This window comes from Anomaloglossus baeobatrachus, chromosome 1 (assembly GCF_048569485.1).
Source record: "Anomaloglossus baeobatrachus isolate aAnoBae1 chromosome 1, aAnoBae1.hap1, whole genome shotgun sequence".
Classification (NCBI taxonomy): domain Eukaryota; kingdom Metazoa; phylum Chordata; class Amphibia; order Anura; family Aromobatidae; genus Anomaloglossus; species Anomaloglossus baeobatrachus.
Window position 1 is genome coordinate 360,717,053 of NC_134353.1, and position 22,406 is coordinate 360,739,458.

General features: G+C 48.2%; 1 protein-coding gene across 1 annotated transcript in view; it reads right to left on the reverse strand.

The window, feature by feature from the left end:
• The window catches only part of TEKTIP1 (tektin bundle interacting protein 1), a 34,633-nt gene extending 12,975 nt beyond the window's left edge, over nucleotides 1–21,658 (reverse strand). The window contains exons 1-2 of the mRNA XM_075337793.1: nucleotides 21,577–21,658; nucleotides 21,057–21,238 (exon numbers count right to left, since the gene is read on the reverse strand). Coding sequence (XP_075193908.1) covers nucleotides 21,057–21,238; nucleotides 21,577–21,650 — 256 coding nt within the window. The 5' untranslated portion in view covers nucleotides 21,651–21,658. The remainder of the gene's footprint in view (nucleotides 1–21,056; nucleotides 21,239–21,576) is intronic.
• Between the last annotated feature and the right edge of the window lie 748 nt (nucleotides 21,659–22,406).

Sequence of the window (22,406 nt, forward strand, 5' to 3'; positions counted from 1 at the left end):
ATATGCACCGGCTGTGATCCGGAAGAGACTTTGACAGTGGGAAATTGGATCTATTTATGCTGCAACAATAAATAGACTCTTGATGTGAACACGCTGCTGCCTCACTGCCTCACGTTTTTGTCCAAGCAACGCTGCTACCTCACATTATGGTGGAGAATGCGGGCATGGCAGCCTGGTTGCTAAGGGCAATGGCCTAAGAGGTACTTACCCGGAAAAAAATAAATACATTTTTTTTTTACTGACTGTTTGCGGTGGATCGGCGGGTCCACGAAGCTTACAGGCGTTGCAGCCTGGTTGCTAGGGGCAACAACCCAGTTTTCACATGTTTATGATCAATGAAGAAAAAACAAAAAGCCAGCACCAAATGTGCACTACAGCACTAAACATTCCAAACTGTACTTATTATAAAAAATTTTTGAGATTTTTGGCAAAAAATTGCAATTTCTTGAGCTGCTTCGCCACGTCACGGCAAATCTCATTTGAAGCAGTCCTACACTAAAATATTTTTATAAAATGTGCCATACGGCCTCACATATGAATAGTAGAACTGCTCTTAGCAGCACTCACCTGGTCTATTTCAATCCCGTACCCATGACTGAGTCATGGCTGTGGGCGGGACAGGTCCAAGCAAATGCTGCATGAAGTAAATAGCCTGTGGACAAAGCCTGATGACTTAATGTGAACAGTCACCAACCGCCAAAATTCAGACAGATGGAATACATCCCAAATTGGGGTGCATAGCAAGGTGGAGGTCAACCACCGACCAATTCAATGAAGAAAAAACAAAAAGCCAGCACCAAATGTGCACTACAGCACTAAACATTCCAAACTGTACTTATTATAAAAATTTTTTGAGATTTTTGGCAAAAAATTGCAATTTCTTGAGCTGCTTCGCCACGTCACGGCAAATCTCATTTGAAGCAGTCCTACACTAAAATATTTTTATAAAATGTGCCATACGGCCTCACATATGAATAGTAGAACTGCTCTTAGCAGCACTCACCTGGTCTATTTCAATCCCGTACCCATGACTGAGTCATGGCTGTGGGCGGGACAGGTCCAAGCAAATGCTGCATGAAGTAAATAGCCTGTGGACAAAGCCTGATGACTTAATGTGAACAGTCACCAACCGCCAAAATTCAGACAGATGGAATACATCCCAAATTGGGGTGCATAGCAAGGTGGAGGTCAACCACCGACCAATTCAATGAAGAAAAAACAAAAAGCCAGCACCAAATGTGCACTACAGCACTAAACATTCCAAACTGTACTTATTATAAAAATTTTGAGATTTTTGGCAAAAAATTGCAATTTCTTGAGCTGCTTCGCCACGTCACGGCAAATCTCATTTGAAGCAGTCCTACACTAAAATATTTTTATAAAATGTGCCATACGGCCTCACATATGAATAGTAGAACTGCTCTTAGCAGCACTCATCTTGCTATGCACCCCAATTTGGGATGTATTCCATCTGTCTGGATTTTGGCGGTTGGTGACTGTTCACATTAAGTCATCAGGCTTTGTCCACAGGCTATTTACTTCATGCAGCATTTGCTTGGACCTGTCCCGCCCACAGCCATGACTCAGTCATGGGTACGGGATTGAAATAGACCAGGTGAGTGCTGCTAAGAGCAGTTCTACTATTCATATGTGAGGCCGTATGGCACATTTTATAAAAATATTTTAGTGTAGGACTGCTTCAAATGAGATTTGCCGTGACGTGGCGAAGCAGCTCAAGAAATTGCAATTTTTTGCCAAAAATCTCAAAATTTTTAAAATAAGTACAGTTTGGAATGTTTAGTGCCGCAGTGCACATTTGGTGCTGGCTTTTTGTTTTTTCTTCATTGAATTGGTCGGTGGTTGACCTCCACCTTGCTATGCACCCCAATTTGGGATGTATTCCATCTGTCTGGATTTTGGCGGTTGGTGACTGTTCACATTAAGTCATCAGGCTTTGTCCACAGGCTATTTACTTCATGCAGCATTTGCTTGGACCTGTCCCGCCCACAGCCATGACTCAGTCATGGGTACGGGATTGAAATAGACCAGGTGAGTGCTGCTAAGAGCAGTTCTACTATTCATATGTGAGGCCGTATGGCACATTTTATAAAAATATTTTAGTGTAGGACTGCTTCAAATGAGATTTGCCGTGACGTGGCGAAGCAGCTCAAGAAATTGCAATTTTTTGCCAAAAATCTCAAAATTTTTAAAATAAGTACAGTTTGGAATGTTTAGTGCCGCAGTGCACATTTGGTGCTGGCTTTTTGTTTTTTCTTCATTGAATTGGTCGGTGGTTGACCTCCACCTTGCTATGCACCCCAATTTGGGATGTATTCCATCTGTCTGGATTTTGGCGGTTGGTGACTGTTCACATTAAGTCATCAGGCTTTGTCCACAGGCTATTTACTTCATGCAGCATTTGCTTGGACCTGTCCCGCCCACAGCCATGACTCAGTCATGGGTACGGGATTGAAATAGACCAGGTGAGTGCTGCTAAGAGCAGTTCTACTATTCATATGTGAGGCCGTATGGCACATTTTATAAAAATATTTTAGTGTAGGACTGCTTCAAATGAGATTTGCCGTGACGTGGCGAAGCAGCTCAAGAAATTGCAATTTTTTGCCAAAAATCTCAAAATTTTTAAAATAAGTACAGTTTGGAATGTTTAGTGCCGCAGTGCACATTTGGTGCTGGCTTTTTGTTTTTTCTTCATGTTTATGATCAAGCCTGCAAAGTTACAGTTTACCTCAGCAGCCACTATGGAGGATCTTGTAAAGCAGCTGGCCCAGTCTACTGCTCAACTACAGCAGGTTTTTGCACAAACCAGTGCACAACAGCAACAGGCTAATGCTCAGCACCAGCGGGCGTTAGCTCAGCAACAGGAGACAAACAGCTTGTTGATTAAGCAGCTTTCTGCTCTGCAAGAAGCGCTCCCAGCGGTAACTCCAGGTCATCCAGTCCTTCCTGCGGCCCAGGACAGAGTAAGGGCGGCACTTACGAAGATGAGTGCAGACGATGACCCAGAAGCCTTTCTCTCCGTGTTTGAGAGGACCGCTGAGTGAGAGAAATTGTCTACCGACCGTTGGACTGATGTCGTGGCCCCGTTCTTGGTAGGTGAACCCCAAAAAGCCTACCTGGATCTCAGCACGGAGGATGCCAAGGACTACGGCATACTGAAAGGTGAGATCCTTGCACGAATGGGAGTTAACACTTATCTCCGGGCCCAACGAGTGAATCAGTGGTCCTTTGAGGAGGGAAAACCTGCACGCTCACAGGCCCATGTCTTACTGGACCTTGTAAAAAAATGGCTGCAGCCGGAGACCTTGAACCCCGGACAGATGATTGAGCGGGTGGTGATTGAACGGTTTGTGCGGACTTTGCCAGCCCCCATTCAATGGTGGGTGGGACAGGGGGACCCCGGTACCCTAGACCAGCTAGTGAATTTGGTGGAACGCTGCACAGCTACCCAGGAGTTGGTCCGGGACTCTGCTTCACGGCGGGCACTCCGTAGGGATACGCCCCCTTCACAGTTGGTAAAAGACTCCCGTCCCTCCTCGGGTGCTGCCCCGTCTTCAGCCCTGGCAGAGAGTAAACCCCAGACTAAGGTCAGCCGGAGTCCCGGTTCCCCAAAGTCAGACACCCGAAACAGGGACACCTCTGCTGTTATGTGCTGGCGGTGCCATCAGCTCGGGCATGTGATGGCACAGTGCCCACTCACATCAGAACCCATGGATTGCCGGTATGCTCGCCGGGTATCAATGTATGCCCATACTGTTTGTTCCGCAAGCACTGTTACTATGGGGGAAGAGCCCCATCTCTGCAAAGTACGTGTTAATGGCTATACAGTAGAGGCTTTGTTGGACTCAGGAAGTGTAGTGACTCTTGTACATGCCTCCTTGGTCTCCGGGGAAAACCCTACGGGACATAAAGTAGGGGTACTTTGTATTCATGGAGACCTACGTGAATACCCTATGGAAAGGGTCACCATTGCTACCTCGTGTGGAGAGGTTCAACATGAAGTGGGGGTGATGAAAAGACTTCCATATGCTGTTATTTTGGGAAGAGACTTGCCCCTGTTCTGGACATTGTGTGGGAGGCGACCTAGCCCTCCGAGGTGTATGATTGAACCAGGCCCTGAGCCGGACGATCCCGACTCAGGGATACCTGCCGTAGGGGTCACCAGTATAGGGACAGAGTGTAACCCTGCCAGGTTTCCCCTAGATAAGGAAATCTAGGTCTAAAGACCTAGGTCGAAAGATCTAGGTAATGGCAGGAGAGGTTGAGCCACCCGAGGCAATCCCGGAGTTGAACGTGTCTCCAGATAATTTCGGAACAGCGCAGCTCTGGGACCCCACATTGGCTCCTGGACGTGGAAATGTACAGGTAATTGATGGGGTACCCCAGCGGCCTGGTGCCAGGCTGGAAACTCCCTACTACATGGCTCTAAAGTGAGAGTTGCTCTATCGGGTTGATACAATCCGGGGGGAAATAGTGGAACAGTTGGTGGTCCCTCAGCCGTACCGCCGTCAGACCTTGGAATTGGCTCATAACCACCTAATGAGTGGGCACCTAGGTGAAGAGAAAACGCGGGAACGCATGTTTCAGCGGTTCTACTGGCCAGGGGTCGGCGCAGAAATTAAGAGGTTCTGTGAGTCCTGCCCAGTTTGTCAGTTGACCGCACCAACGCACCGTTTCCATAGTCCTCTGATACCTTTACCCATTATATAGGTGCCTTTTGAGCGGATTGCTATGGATCTGATCGGACCCATTGTAAAATCAGCCCGTGGTCACCAGCACATCCTGGTAGTGATGGATTACGCGACACGTTATCCGGAGGCCATTCCACTACGTCACACCTCGGCGAGGCTTATTGCTCGGGAGTTGTTTGCTATGTTCTGTCGCGTGGGGTTACCCAAAGAAATCCTGACCGATCAGGGCACTCCCTTTATGTCTAAAATTACAAAGGAACTGTGCAAACTCCTCCAGATCAAGCAGCTATGCACGTCAGTGTACCATCCCCAGACTGATGGTCTAGTGGAACGTTTTAATAAAACTCTGAAGGCTATGTTGAAAAAGGTGGTCTCCAAAGAGGGGAAAAATTGGGACATGTTATTGCCCTATTTAATGTTCGCTATCCGCGAGGTCCCACAATCTTCCACCGGGTTCTCGCCATTTGAGTTACTGTATGGCAGACATCCGCGGGGACTGCTGGATATAGTTAAGGAAACTTGGGAACAGGAGCCCACCCCTCACAAAAGCACAGTGGAATACGTTATGGGTATGCAGGATCGTATCACGGCAATAATGCCCATTGTTAAAGAGCATTTGCTGGATGCTCAGGCAGCCCAAAGTACTCATATAGAAGAAAAAAATTGCGACAACGCCAGTAGGTGAAAGTGATGAACTTTATTGAACACAGGGTCGGTGAAATAGCGGCACAATTACAGGTGAGACAACAGGTCACAGTAGGTCCAGGGTCTATTTATACATAATGAGTATCAAATAGAAGGCTGAAACAAATATTTGATAGATATAGTATCCACCCTCAACCACAATTGGTCTAGGGGACAGCACAACATCCCAACCAGGGAAGACAATATGTACTACATCGGGGATGGGACGCGGTCACATGGTCAAAACAACAGTAGGGCTCCATGGTCCCCTACAAACACTATTATGGTGGTTGATGCGGTCTAATTGGGGTTTTTCGGTCCTCATAGATTCTATGAGCCCCTGACATTTATAATCTATTATACTGTTGTTTTGACCATGTGACCGCGTCCCATCCCCGATGTAGTACATATTGTCTTCCCTGGTTGGGATGTTGTGCTGTCCCCTAGACCAATTGTGGTTGAGGGTGGATACTATATCTATCAAATATTTGTTTCAGCCTTCTATTTGATACTCATTATGTATAAATAGACCCTGGACCTACTGTGACCTGTTATCTCACCTGTAATTGTGCCGCTATTTCACCGACCCTGTGTTCAATAAAGTTCATCACTTTCACCTACTGGCGTTGTCGCAATTTTTCTCTTCTATATGCCGTATACCAGCGACCTGCCAGGGTCCGTATTCCGCCATGTATATTTATGATATTATTTATACTTAACATCTTGTTAAATCATGGTGTGGCTGTGGTTTTTATGTAGCCCAAAGTACTCAGTATAATAGAAAGGCCTCCATCAGGTCTTTTAAACCGGGAGATCGTGTCTTAGTCCTAATACCTACTGCAGAAAGTAAGTTCTTAGCCAAATGGCAAGGTCCCTATGAGATCCGGGAGAAAGTGGGGGAAGTAAACTCTAAAGGTGTATCAGCCAGGTAGAAGAAAACCAGAGCAAATCTACCATGTAAACCTGCTGAAGGCAGTCATGGAAAGACAGGGAATGTATGGTGGCTGACGTAACGTTGGACCTAACCTTTTCAGGTGACTTGACAACAACAAAGGAGGAGTCTCCTGATGATGAATTGGGAGTGAGGATAGGGGATTCTCTCTCAAAACAGCAGAGACGGGAGTCTCGGAGGTTAGTGCAGCGGAATACGGATGTGTTCTCAAGCCTACCAGGCCGAACAACCGTAATCCACCATGATATTGTCACCGAGCCTCAAGTAAGGGTACGCCTGAGGCCATACCGGGTACCAGAGGCTCGTAGGCAAGCCATTGCGGAGGAGGTAAAAAAGATGCTCCAACTAGGGGTTATTGAAAAATCCACGAGCGAATGGGCCAGTCCCATTGCACTGATCCCGAAACCAGACGGTTCTTTAAGATTCTGTAATGACTTCCGAAAGTTAAATGAGGTTTCGAAATTTGATATGTATCCCATGTCCAGGGTCGACGAGCTGATAGAGAGACTGGGACGGGCCCAGTACTTCACGACTCTCGATCTCACTAAAGGTTACTGGCAGGTGCCGCTGACAGAGGCGGCAAAAGAAAAGACCGCTTTTGTCACACCAGGGGGGGCTCTATCACTATGTCGTCTTGCCATTTGGTTTACATGGGGCTCCGGCCACGTTTCAGAGATTAATGGACATAGTGTTAGAACCCCATCAACCATATGCCTCCGCATATTTGGATGACATCATCATCTATAGCAGTGACTGGAGCACCCACTTATCTCAGGTACAAGCGGTAGTGGATTCGCTCAGAGCTGCTGGTCTGACGGCGAATCCAAGCAAATGTGCTATGGGTCTCAAAGAAGCCCGTTACTTGGGGTATGTGATAGGCCAAGGGGTTATCAAGCCACAAGTAAACAAAATCGAAGCCATTCAAAACTGGCCTCGTCCCCTTACCACAAAACAGGTAAGAGCCTTTCTGGGTATAATGGGGTATTACCGACGATTCATACCCAATTTTGCTGGAAGGTCGGCGCCTTTGTCCGATCTTTTAAAAGGGAAGAAGTCGGTCATGGTCCACTGGAATACACAAGCAGAGGAAGCCTTTCAGGTGCTAAAGGTAGTCCTATGTGGTCAGCCTGTCCTTGTCAACCCTGACTTTCAAAAGGAGTTTATAGTACAGGCAGATGCCTCTGAGGTGGGTCTGGGTGCAGTTCTGTCCCAGGAGGTAGATGGAGAGGAGCACCAGGTCACCTATTTGAGTAGAAAACTCACCCCGGCAGAGAAGAACTATAGCATAGTGGAGAAGGAGTGCCTGGCCATAAAATGGGCTCTGGAATCCCTCCGCTACTACCTGCTGGGGCGACACTTTCGCCTGGTGACAGACCACTCCCCTTTGGTCTGGATGAGGAATGCTAAGGAGAGAAATGCTAGAGTCACCAGTTTCTCTCCTTGCAGAACTTTCACTTTTCTGTGGAACACCGGGCTGGTAGGTTGCAGGGCAATGCGGATACCCTGTCCAGAGGTCCCTGTATGTTGGCAAAAGTTCAACCCCGCCCGTTTGAACTGAGGGGGGGGGGGATATGTGAGGCAGTGACAGGGGTAATATTTGAAGACCGCTATGTGTCCCCCAGAATGTGTCTGGAAACCCTCTGAGTTTGCTATAGCTATTACTGGGAGTATAGCACAAAGGGTAACAGGGAGACAGATCCCTCCTCTCAGTCCAGGTTTTGTAGCAATCCTCATGTCCGGCATTTTCGTTTAAATCATGCAGAGCACAGCAGGGTGTGTCTCAGTTGAGAGCCAGGCTTGGTGAAGCTAACACATGCTGTGTGAGCTGGCTCTGTGTGGAGTGAACACAGGCCAAGAGTGTGAGCCTAGGAGAACCTTACACAGATCCCTGCGGTTAACGGGGTCCTAAGGTAACAAGACTTTTTGATGCAAAGAGTTTGTCTATATGCACCGGCTGTGATCCGGAAGAGACTTTGACAGTGGGAAATTGGATCTATTTATGCTGCAACAATAAATAGACTCTTGATGTGAACACGCTGCTGCCTCACGTTTTTGCCCAAGCAACGCTGCTACCTCACAGCATGTAATGAAAGTTCTGCTGCTGCATTAATGCACAACACGGACACAGGCATACATATAGCCGCTGCAGCTGCATCAGGGCCCATGGGTGGAGGGAGCCTGCCGACACCAGCGACAATTTCTGCTGCATGTGCATCCAAGGATTCAGCTGAAATGTATTATGGTACAGAGACCCACTGGCTCCCTGCATTGCAATACACACCACCGGACAATCAGAGGCCAGCAGCTGGCGTCAGCATGCCCGTGATAGCTGGCACATGGCAGTGATTTCATGTACCATTGTGAGCAAGCAGGAGTCAGCTGCTGGCTCCTTTTTGGCTATAGAATAAGACTTCACACTGTGTGAGAGTTGAGGAAGATATATATTTTTTTAATGTTCTGGAGAAACTCAGAACAGTAAATAGTGTAACAGGAAGGATTCCAGGATGGGGGACAATATACCAGGAAGGGGCCCAGGATGGAGGAATTACTGGAAGGGCCCAAGATGGTGGACATTATACCAAGAAGAACCCAGGATAAGAAACATTATACCAGGAATGGGGGACACTGTGCCAGGGAGGGGCTCAGGATGGGTTCCAGGATGTGGAAATAAATTACAGGAGGGGGCAGGATGGGGCAATTTATACCAGGAAGGGGCCCAGGATGGGGCAATTTATACCAGCAAGGGGCCCAGGATGGGGGACATTATATGAAGGTTGAACATATGCGTTTTTTATGGGCTCTACAACACTAGAATGAATGGCCAATACATCTGACCAACATCCAGGTGTGTGCCCAGGTCTGAATTTTGCTAAGTTCATGATAGCATCCTCTCTCACACCTCCAATTAATTGTAAAGACCATAATAATATTTTTTTCACACCCTTAACACATAGACACTATCAGCGACTTATAATGAATGTGTGTGAGGGGACGACACAGGAGAGGGAATAAGACTATGGGCATGCGTTCAGGATGTGCAGCAAAACATTTTGCTACAAACTCAAATATGCGTTTTGTAGACAGATAGGGAGGGAGACAGGGAGTGAGGGAGAGTGGGAGACACACCGAGAGACAGTCACTATCCTGGGAAATACCGGGTACTACAGCTAGTCTAATCTATAAAGCTGAGTGCATACCTCCCAACTTTTAAAGAAGGAAAAGAGGGACAAAGCAAATTTTTAGGCCACGCCCCCTAACCACACCCATTTCACAGTCACGCACATATCCACTCCCCATCCACACCCATTCAGCATGGACACTCAGGCAGCCGGCGGGCCTCCAGCATGGACACGCAAGCAGCCGGCGGGCCTCCAGCACGGACACGCAGCCAGCCGGCGGGCCTACAGCACGGACACGCAGCCAGCCGGCGGGCCTACAGCACGGACACGCAGCCAGCCGGCGGGCCTACAGCACGGACACGCAGCCAGCCGGCGGGCCTCCAGCACGGACACGCAGCCAGCCGGCGGGCCTCCAGCACGGACACGCAGCCAGCCGGCGGGCCTCCAGCACGGAGACGCAGGCAGCCGGCGGGCCTCCAGCACGGAGACGCAGGCAGCCGGCGGGCCTCCAGCACGGAGACGCAGGCAGCCACAGTGAGGCGGCCGGTCGCCTTCACAGACAGGCGGCCGGCCGCCTTCACAGACAGGTGGCGGGCCGCCCGCACAGACAGGCGGCGGGGGGCGCCCGCACAGACAGGCGGCGGGGGGCGCCCGCACAGACAGGCGGCGGGGGGCGCCCGCACAGACAGGAGGCGGGGGGCGCCCGCACAGACAGGAGGCGGGGGGCGCCCGCACAGACAGGAGGCGGGGGGCGCCCGCACAGACAGGCGGCCGGCCGACCGCACAGAGAGGCGGCCGGCCGACCGCACAGAGAGGGGAGGGGAGGGGAATCAGCGCTGGGGAGATTCAGTTTACATACCTTAGCAGCAGCACAGAGCAGACAGAGACTAGTTTCGGGCAGCGCGCTCCTCTCTGTTATGCCACGTCACGTGTTAGTATGGTAGGAGGGAAAAGCAGGGAGGCGGGGAGAGAGTGGGTGGGCGTCCCGCCCGTGGCAACGGGACAAACAATGCAAAGCGTGATAGTACCGCTGTATCCGGGACGGTTGGGAGGTATGTGAGTGTATGTGTGTGTTTGTATGTGTGAATGTCCGCTAAAGGAATCTGCACCGTCGTATTTACAATCCCAAAATTTTGCACAGACACCTCAATTAACTCAGGGAACGTCATAGACTATGTTTTGAACAGAAAATATAACTCCGCACTTTATAGTTATTTGCCGAAAAAACCTAAAGTCATTAAAAGGAGCTGTGATTCGTTGCTATAGGCAACAAAGGACATTGTTAGTATAAGACAGCTTATGTGTCAGGTAATATGATATCGGAAAAGAGAGGCAGAGACACACAGAGACAGACACACAGAAACAGAGACACACAGAGACACACACATAGAGACAGACATACAGAGACACAGAGACACGTAGACACACAAAGAGAGACACACACACTGACACACACAGACAGACACACAGAGACAGGGACACACAGAGACTGATAGAGACATATACACAGAGACACACACACAGAGACACAGACACACGCAGAGACAGAGGCACACGGAGCCAGAGAGACGCAGAGACAGACAGAGACACACACACACAGAAACCACACACAGAGACAAAGACACACAGACCATTATCACATACTATCATCTCTCGTTGTGTATAGCACCGTCCCTTAAGTGCATTCTTGTTATTCACAATGATATTTGATATTATTTAGTCCTCTCATTAGATATAAAATAAAATGACTGATGATGGAGCAGCATCTGACCAGAAAACCAGTCCATCAGCCTCCTCCATTATTTTATATCTAACAAAAGGGGACACTATGAAATAAAGACATAAACAAAAATAACAAGTGAAGGCACAATGTAATAAGAAATGGTAATATATAGAGTGAGAGGAGACTAGGAGACTAATATATATATATACTAGAAGGTGGCCCGATTCTACGCATCGGGTATTCTAAAATTTACGTATTGTGTAGTTCATGTATGATTTTTGTTATTATATATATATATATATATATATATATATATATATATATAGAGATAGATGTTGTGTGTAGTTACCAAGTGTTTGTGTAGGGCACTGTACATGTTCTGGGTGTTGTCTGGGTGTGATGGGGGGTGAGAGCGGTGTTGTTTGTGTGTTGCGTTGTTTGTGGAGCGCTGTGTGTCTGTAGCGTTGTGTGTGTGTTGCGCGGTTTGTGTGGGTGTAGGGTGTGGTGTGTTTTGGGGGGGAGGTATGTTTTGTGCAATGTGTGTGTTGTGCGGTATGTGCGTATATTTGTGTGTGCAGCGTTGTCTGTGTGTGTGGGTGTCTGTAGGGCAGTTGTTTGTGGTTCCCAGTGTGTGTGTGTGTGTGTGTGTGGTGTGTTGTGCAGTGCGCGCGCGTGTGTGTGTGTGTGTGTGTTGGGGGGAGGTGTGTGTGTTGGGGGGGAGGTGTGCACTTCCCATCGTGCTCCATCCCCCATGCAGCGCATTCCCCATCGTGCTCCATCCCCTATGCTGCGCACCCCCCATCGTGCTCCATCTCCCATCCTGCGCACTCCCAAACGTGCTCCATCTGCCATGCAGCGCACTCCCCATCGTGCTCCATCCCCCATGCTGCGCACTCCCAAACGTGCTCCATCCGCCATGCTGCGCACTCCCAAACGTGCTCCATCTCCCATACTGCGCACTCCCAAACGTGCTCCATCCGCCATGCTGCGCACTCCCAAACGTGCTCCATCCGCCATGCTGCGCACTCCCAAACGTGCTCCATCCGCCATACTCCGCACTCCCCATCGTGCTCCATCCCCCATGCAGCGCACTCCCCATCGTGCTCCATCCCCTATGCTGCGCACCCCCCATCGTGCTCCATCTCCCATGCTGCGCACTCCCAAACGTGCTCCATCCGCCATGCTGCGCACTCCCAAACGTGCCCCATCCGCCATACTCCGCACTACCCATCGTGCCGTATCCCCCATGCTGCGCACTCCCAAACGTGCTCCATCCGCCATGCTGCGCACTCCCAAATGTGCTCCATCCCCTATGCTGCGCACCCCCCATCGTGCTCCATCTCCCATCCTGCGCACTCCCAAATGTGCTCCATCCGCCATGCTGCGCACTCCCAAACGTGCTCCATCCGCCATGCTGCGCACTCCCAAACGTGCTCCATCCCCCATGCTGCGCACTCCCAAACGTGCTCCATCCGCCATACTCCGCACTCCCCATCGTGCTCCATCCCCCATGCAGCGCACTCCCCATCGTGCTCCATCCCCTATGCTGCGCACCCCCCATCGTGCTCCATCTCCCATGCTGCGCACTCCCAAACGTGCTCCATCCGCCATGCTGCGCACTCCCAAACGTGCCCCATCCGCCATACTCCGCACTCCCCATCGTGCCGTATCCCCCATGCTGCGCACTCCCAAACGTGCTCCATCCGCCATGCTGCGCACTCCCAAATGTGCTCCATCCCCTATGCTGCGCACCCCCCATCGTGCTCCATCTCCCATCCTGCGCACTCCCAAATGTGCTCCATCCGCCATGCTGCGCACTCCCAAACGTGCTCCATCCGCCATGCTGCGCACTCCCAAACGTGCTCCATCCCCCATGCTGCGCACTCCCAAACGTGCTCCATCCGCCATGCTGCGCACTCCCCATCGTGCTCCATCTCCCATGCTGCGCACTCCCCATCGTGCTCCATCTCCCATGCTGTGCACTCCCAAACGTGCTCCATCCGCCATGCTGCGCACTCCCAAACGTGCTCCATCCGCCATGCTGCGCACTCCCAAACGTGCACCATCCGTCATGGTGCGCCAGCATCAGCCTCTCTACCTGCAGCATCAGCCTCTCTGCCCGCAGCATCAGCCTCTCTCCCCGCAGCATCAGCCTCTCTGTCCCCAGCATCAGCCTCTCTGTCCCCAGCATCAGCCTCTCTCCCCGCAGCATCAGCCTCTCATCCCAGCATCAGCCTCTCTGTCCCCAGCATCAGCCTCTCTCATCCCAGCATCAGCCTCTCTCATCCCAGCATCAGCCTCTCTCATCCCAGCATCAGCCTCTCTCATCCCAGCATCAGCCTCTCTCATCCCAGCATCAGCCTCCCCATCCCAGCCTTCCCCAGGATCAGCCTTTCTCCTCCCAGCCTCCTCCAGCACGCCATGCTCCTCTGCCGACACTCACACACCCGATCGCATACACTCACACACACTCACACACACCCGATCGCATACACTCACACACACCCGATCGCATACACTCACATTGACGATATTGCACATACGCGCTCATACTCACAACATCCGGAGATACCACATGCTTCTGGCCATGTGATCCTCCGGCAGGTCCTGGAAGGTCACAACAGCACAGTATCGCCGCCGAGAAGCAAGCGATATCCCCGGAAGCTGTGAGTATGTGGATGCGATGTGATGTATGTGTGAGGTGTGTGTGAGAGTGAGTGTGAGCTGGTGTACACTGGTAACTATGATACACATCGGGTAACCAAGGGACCTTAGTTACCCGATGTGTATAATGGTTACCAGCGTTCTCGGCCTCCGTCAAGATCCCAGCATCGCAAGGTTATGTCTGGCGCTGCTGGGATCCTGACAGAGCCGGTGTAGAAGCAAGCGATATCCCAGGATGTTGTGAGTGTGTGGATGTGATGTGTGAGGTGTGTGTGAGAGTGAGTGTGATCTGATGTGTGTGTGTGTACTCACCTGGGAATCGGAGCTCCGTGTCAGTTGGGCCAGAGCGAGCGTGCATTGCGTGAGGGGGGCGGGGCCTGCAGAGAGCCGGGGCGAGAGGCCAATCCGTGTGGGGGGGCGGGGCCTGCAGAGAGCCCAGCGGCCAATCAGCTTTGTGTCACCGTAAGGACACAATTTTGGAGCATGACAGACAGACAGACAGACAGACAGAATAAGGCAATTATATAGATATATACAGTCAGGGCCAGAAATATTTGGACAGTGACACAAGTTTTGTTATTTTAGCTGTTTACAAAAACATGTTCAGAAATACAATTATATATATATAATATGGGCTGAAAGTGCACACTCCCAGCTGCAATATGAGAGTTTTCACATCCAAATCGGAGAAAGGGTTTAGGAATCATAGCTCTGTAATGCATAGCCTCCTCTTTTTCAAGGGACCAAAAGTAATTGGACAAGGGACTCTAAGGGCTGCAATTAACTCTGAAGGCGTCTCCCTCGTTAACCTGTAATCAATGAAGTAGTTGAAAGGTCTGGGGTTGATTACAGGTGTGTGGTTTTGCATTTGGAAGCTGTTGCTGTGACCAGACAACATGTGGTCTAAGGAACTCTCAATTGAGGTGAAGCAGAACATCCTGAGGCTGAAAAAAAAGAAAAATTCCATCAGAGAGATAGCAGACATGCTTGGAGTAGCAAAATCAACAGTCGGGTACATTCTGAGAAAAAAGGAATTGACTGGTGAGCTTGGGAACTCAAAAAGGCCTGGGCATCCACGGATGACAACAGTGGTGGATGATCACCGCATACTTTCTTTGGTGAAGAAGAACCCGTTCACAACATCAACTGAAGTCCAGAACACTCACAGTGAAGTAGGTGTATCTGTCTCTAAGTCAACAGTAAAGAGAAGACTCCATGAAAGTAAATACAAAGGGTTCACATCTAGATGCAAATCATTCATCAATTCCAAAAATAGACAGGCCAGAGTTAAATTTGCTGAAAAACACCTCATGAAGCCAGCTCAGTTCTGGAAAAGTATTCTATGGACAGATGAGACAAAGATCAACCTGTACCAGAATGATGGGAAGAAAAAAGTTTGGAGAAGAAAGGGAACGGCACATAATCCAAGGCACACCACATCCTCTGTAAAACATGGTGGAGGCAACGTGATGGCATGGGCATGCATGGCTTTTAATGGCACTGGGTCACTTGTGTTTATTGATGACATAACAGCAGACAAGAGTAGCCGGATGAATTCTGAAGTGTACCGGGATATACTTTCAGCCCAGATTCAGCCAAATGCCGCAAAGTTGATCGGACGGCGCTTCATAGTACAGATGGACAATGACCCCAAGCATACAGCCAAAGCTACCCAGGAGTTCATGAGTGCAAAAAAGTGGAACATTCTGCAATGGCCAAGTCAATCACCAGATCTTAACCCAATTGAGCATGTATTTCACTTGCTCAAATCCAGACTTAAGACGGAAAGACCCACAAACAAGCAAGACCTGAAGGCTGCGGCTGTAAAGGCCTGGCAAAGCATTAAGAAGGAGGAAACCCAGCGTTTGGTGATGTCCATGGGTTCCAGACTTAAGACAGTGATTGCCTCCAAAGGATTCGCAACAAAATATTGAAAATAAAAATATTTTGTTTGGGTTTGGTTTATTTGTCCAATTACTTTTGACCTCCTAAAATGTGGAGTGTTTGTAAAGAAATGTGTACAATTCCTACAATTTCTATCAGATATTTTTGTTCAAACCTTCAAATTAAACGTTACAATCTGCACTTGAATTCTGTTGTAGAGATTTCATTTCAAATCCAATGTGGTGGCATGCAGAGCCCAACTCGCGAAAATTGTGTCGCTGTCCAAATATTTCTGGACCTAACTGTATGTATGTATATAATATATATATATATATATATATATATATATATATATATATATATATACACACACACACACACATATACATGCACACACACACACACACACTATATACAGTGGGGACAATAAGTATTTTATACACTGACGACTTTGCAAGTTTTCCCCACCTACAAAGAATGAGGAGGTCTATAATTTTTAACACAGGAACTCTTCAACTGTAACAGACAGAATTTAAAAAAAATCCAGAAAATCTCATTGTATGCTTTTTAAATAATTAATTTGAATTTAATTGAATGAAATAAGTTTTTGATCACCTACCAAACAGCAAGAATTCTGGCTCTCACAAACCTGTTATTTTTTCCTTTAGGAAGCCCTCCTGCTCTGCATTCATTACCAGCAGTGGCATAACTATAGTCTGATGGGCCCCGATGCAGAGTCTGAGTCGCCCATTCTGGGCCACTTCCTGGTAAATATGTCCCCCATCCTGGTAAATATGTCACATCATGGCCTCATCCTGGCGTATGACCCAATCATGCTATATCCTGGTATATTTGGTCCCATTCTGGTATATATGTTCTCTATCCTGGCCCCTTCCAAGTATATATATCCCCATCATGACTCCATCATGGTAAATCTCCCCATCATGGACCCACCCTGGTGTATAACCCCCATCATGTCTATATCCTGGAATATATGGTCCCATCCTGGTATATGTCCCCATCCTGGTATATGACCCTGATCATGGATATAGCCTGGTATACAGTGCCTACAAGTAGTATTCAACCCCCTGCAGATTTAGCAGGTTTACACATTCGGAATTAATTTGGCATTGTGACATTTGGACTGTAGATCAGCCTGGAAGTGTGAAATGCACTGCAGCAAAAAAGAATGTTATTTCTTTTTTTAAATTGTGAAAAGTTTATCCCTCAAACCACAAGAATTCTGTTTGGTTCCCCTAAAGTATTAAGAAGTATTTCAGGCACAAAGAACAATGAGCTTCACATGTTTGGATTAATTATCTTTTTTTCCAGCCTTTTCTGACTAATTAAGACCCTCCCCAAACTTGTGAACAGCACTCATACTTGGTCAACATGGGAAAGACAAAAGGAGCATTCCAAGGCCATCAGAAACAAGATAGTGGACGGTCACAAGGCTGGCAAGGGGTACAAAACCCTTTCCAAGGAGTTGGGCCTACCTGTGTCCACTGTTGGGAGCATCATCCGGAAGTGGAAGGCTTATGGAACTACTGTTAGCCTTCCACGGCCTGGACAGCCTTTGAAAGTTTCCACCCGTGCCGAGGCCAGGCTTGTCCGAAGAGTCAAGGCTAACCCAAGGACAACAAGGAAGGAGCTCCAGGAAGATCTCATGGCAGTGGGGACATTGGTTTCAGTCAATACCATAAGTAACGTACTCCACCGCAATGGTCTCCGTTCCAGACGAGCCCGTAAGGTACCTTTACTTTCAAAGCGTCATGTCAAGGCTCGTCTACAGTTTGCTCATGATCACTTGGAGGACGCTGAGACAGACTGGTTCAAGGTTCTCTGGTCTGATGAGACCAAGATCGAGATCTTTGGTGCCAACCACACACGTGACGTTTGGAGACTGGATGGCACTGCATACGACCCCAAAAATACCATCCCTACAGTCAAGCATGGTGGTGGCAGCATCAAGCTGTGGGGCTGTTTCTCAACCAAGGGGCCTGGCCATCTGGTCCGCATCCATGGGAAGATGGATAGCACGGCCTACCTGGAGATTTTGGCCAAGAACCTCCGCTCCTCCATCAAGGATCTTAAGATGGGTCGTCATTTCATCTTCCAACAAGACAACGACCCAAAGCACACAGCCAAGAAAACCAAGGCCTGGTTCAAGAGGGAAAAAAATCAAGGTGTTGCAGTGGCCTAGTCAGTCTCCTGACCTTAACCCAATTGAAAACTTGTGGAAGGAGCTCAAGATTAAAGTCCACATGAGACACCCAAAGAACCTAGATAACTTGGAGAAGATCTGCATGGAGGAGTGGGCCAAAATAACTCCAGAGACCTGTGCCGGCCTGATCAGGTCTTATAAAAGACGATTATTAGCTGAAATTGAAAACAAGGGTTATTCCACAAAATATTAAACCTAGGGGTTGAATAATAATTGACCCACACTTTTATGTTGAAAATGTATTAAAATTTAACTGAGCAACATAACTTGTTGGTTTGTAAGATTTATGCATATGAATCCTGCTCTTGTTTGAAGTTTGCAGGCTCTAACTTATTTGCATCTTATCAAACCTGCTAAATCTGCAGGGGGTTGAATACTACTTCTAGGCACTGTATATGGCCCCACACTGGTATATATGTCCCCATCATTGCTCATCCTGGTATATATGGCCCCATCATGGCCCATCTTGGTATATATGGCCCCATTCTGGTATATAGCACTCCACCCTGGTATATAGCCCCTCATCCTGATATATAGCCTTCATCCTGGTATATAGCCCTCCATTGTGGTATATAGCCCCCCATCCTGGTATATAGCCACCTATCCTGGTATACAGCCTCCTCATCCTGGTATATAGCCACCATCATGCTATATAGCCCACTCATCCTGGTATATAGCCCCCCACCGCGCCGCACACAGTAAAAAAAAAAACAAAAAAAAAAACGATTGTACCATGTATTCACTTTCATAATGAGGCATATGGAATTTTGTATAGATAGATAGGATGGATATATATATATATATATATATATATATATATATATACAGACAGACAGACCGTATACACAGACAGACCGATACAGTAAAAGAGGGAGAGCCAGCACTGCTTGAGAATGGCATGCAACAAATAAAAAGGTGTAAATTCACGAATTATTCTAACTGTACTATAACGCAAATTGAGATTTTTAACAAACAATTGATCACATTTTTGAGCCGACCCTGCCACGTCATGGCAAATCTCAATAGGGGGGTCCTACTCTATTTTAGATTTCCATTGTGCCATGCAGCCTCCTAATTACATTAAAAGCAGAACCATATTGAAGCAACACATGTACCTGTAACATTTCAGAACCGCTTCCATGTTGCAAAGACAGGCAACTGCAAATAAAGGCAACCAGGTCCCAGCATGTGCAGCGAACGCCACACACGCCGGGACAATGTCAGAACTGGCCCTCACAGTGCCAGACCAGCAACCATAAATAAAGGTGGACCAGACCCAAGTATGGTGCTTAATTAACAATGCCTGTGGAAAAAGTGAGGTGGCTGAGTGTGAATAATTGATCAATTGTTTGCTAATAATCTAATTTTGCATTATAGTACAGTTGGAATAATTTGTGAATTTACACTTTTTATTTGTTGCATGCCATTCACAAGTAGTGCTGGCTATCCCTCTTTTTTTTGTTACAGACAGACAGTATACATAGACAGACAGCTACATATTGCACACTATACAGGACAAACATATCTCATACATAACACATGATTCACATTATACTCACCTCCTTCTTGGCCTCCTAGAGTTCAGAGGGTCATTAGAAGCAGCTTCTCCGGCCGCAGTAGTACAGGCGCCTCTCCCAGTCTCTGTGTAGTGAAGACGGGAGCAGACAAGACACAGAGGAGGGGACGGCGCCCTGTGTTGGAACCTGTGCAGAGCAGGAGCAGCAAATGACAGTGAACTGCTGCTCCCTCCGGCGCTCCATCTGCTGTCTACCAGAAGGGGACCTGTGCGACTGGTGGCCATGGTACTCACCTATCCTGCACTCCCCCGGGCATCCTCCTGCGATGCTGGGAACTGAATAGTGTGTAAGCGGCGCAGCGCATGACGTCAGTGTCATGCACGGCCACTTACAGCAGCGTCAGCTTTCAGCGTATTCTCTGCTCCCCGTGCCCAGGATCGTGTGCGTGGGGAGCAACATTCATGGCCTTAATCGGTGGCCGGCACATTGCAGGAGGGACACAACAGATCTCTGTGCTGCGATGAATTTCAGCTGGATGCGCAGCATCCGACACACATCTATCTGAATCGGGCCTGAGCCCGGTCGCAGTGGCAACCTCTGCGACCGTGGTAGTTACACCCTTGAATACCAAAATTAATTACACCTGCTTAAAGGGAACCTGTCAGGTGCAATATGCACCCAGAACTACGAGCATATTGCTAATCCCTGCATACGCTAGCATATATAAAGGGATCTTTAGAAAAAGTATTTTTAAAGATCTTTTATCTTATGCTAATGAGCATGGGGACTAGTCCCAAGGGTGTTATATCCCCCAACTAGTCTGCTCTCTTAGCATGGTAGTACGCCCACAGTGGTGGCGCGTAACTGGGTTCACTGTGACTGCTGTTCTGAAAGCCCGGTACTTCCAGTCATGCACAGTAGACCTCTCTGAAGCCGGGACGCATAGACCCAGCTTCATACTGCGCATGACCGGAATTGCTCAGCATTCAGAGGCACGGTCATAGCGAACATAGGAACACACGTCACCGCTAGTGATGCTGAATTGAATAGCATGTTAGCAAATATTGTTCATAATTGGCCATTCAAGTCTATTGCACAGTGAACAAATCAGACAGCATTCGGTTGTTATCCATGTGCTGTATGTTTTTCACTGACTGATAGGGAGAGGTGGAGAAACGTCTTTTTTTTTTACATCAGTGAAAAAAAATTGATGAAAAGTCTGACCAAACTGATGAAAAGTCATGTTGAAATTTGGTTCGTTTTTCCTATACTTGAATAAAAACTGACTTTTGAATGAGGCCTAAAGCAAAGACTAAAATTCCCCTCAGATAGTGGCCGTGGCCAGGTACTATACATCCACCTGCTATTGATTTGAATGGGAGACGGACGTTCAGTTCCCGACAGCGGCCACTATCAGGTGACAGAGCATTTCAGGCTACCTGCTGCCTCGGGAATAGCTGATAGGCAGGGGTGCCGGGTGCCAGACCACAGCCGATCAGACATTGATGACCTATCCTAAGAATAGGCCATTAATGTAAAAATAGTGGACAACCTCTTTAAACTCCTCATTACATACTTACTGGGCTGGAGTGCTGCCTGCTCTCTTTCTCTGTGTTCCTTCTGCCATCGAAGGAAGGGCTCCCGTCTGGTATTTAGGAAAACATTTGATTTAACATCTACACCCCAAGGACCCGAGGTAAAGGAAACTGCCTGTTGCAGGATGGGGGCGTTGGAAGGTCCATGGAGTGATGCAGGCTTTACACTAGAAAAAAAAAGAATGAAATGAAAGTCTTGTTTCTTCCAATTTGTATGGTTTAATGGATAACTGTGTATATCGTCTGTGTACAGCACTTATAAAGCATGGGTGCATTGAAAACCCCATCTGGGTTACTTCTGAACCACAAATAAAATCTCAAAATGTTTGAATTCAAGCGATACCTCGAATTTTGGAAACTTCAACTCCAGAAATCTGCTCATCTCTAGACTCTAATCTTAGTCAGAGTCATCACAAAACCCAAATCTCAAGGATTGCTACTAGACTGTTCATCCTAACACATGCTAATATGATTACTATAAGCCAACTGTATTTGTTCCTCTTACCTTTTTATGGATCTTGGAAATTCTGTCTCCAGTGACCTGCACAACACAGCATTTTCCACTATCGGCAGCTCCATGCTAGTGACTGATCTCACACAGACAATGTGAGGCCTGGGAATGTCACCAGTTATGTATTGTTGTGCTCTGCAGTGTTCTCCCTGACAACCAGAGCACTTACTATGTCCAGTAACAAGATCGCTCTGGAGCCTGGATTTACCACTGCCGCTTTATGTCCAGGAAGCTACATTTCACTGAATTCCATTTATTGTTTGATACTATGCATGTAATGAAACTTCAACTTATAATATAGACACTAAAGGCCGCTTTACACGCAACGACATCGCTAACGAGATATCGCTGGGGTCACGGAATTCGTGACGCACATCCAGCCTCGTTAGCAACGTCGTTGCGTGTGACACTTACGAGTGACCGCTCACGATCCCAAATACTCACCAAATCGTTGATTGTTGACATTTCGTTCATTTTCAAAATGTCGTTGCTCGCTTGGGACGCAGGTTGTTTGTAGTTCCTGAGGCAGCACACATTGCTACGTGTGACACCCCGGGAATGACGAGCAACAGTGTTCCTGCATCCTTTGGCAACGAGGTGGGAGTGACGTTCATGCGGCTGCTCTCTGCCCCTCCGCTTCTATTGATGGCCTGCTGTGTGACGTCGCTGTGACGGCACACGAACCGCCCCCTTAAAAAAGAGGTTGTTCGCCGGCCACAGCGACGTCGTTTGGAAAGTAAGTTCGTGTGACGCTTACCTGCGATATTGTTCACCACGGGCAGCGATTTGCCCGTGACGCACAAACAACGGGGGCGGGTGCAATC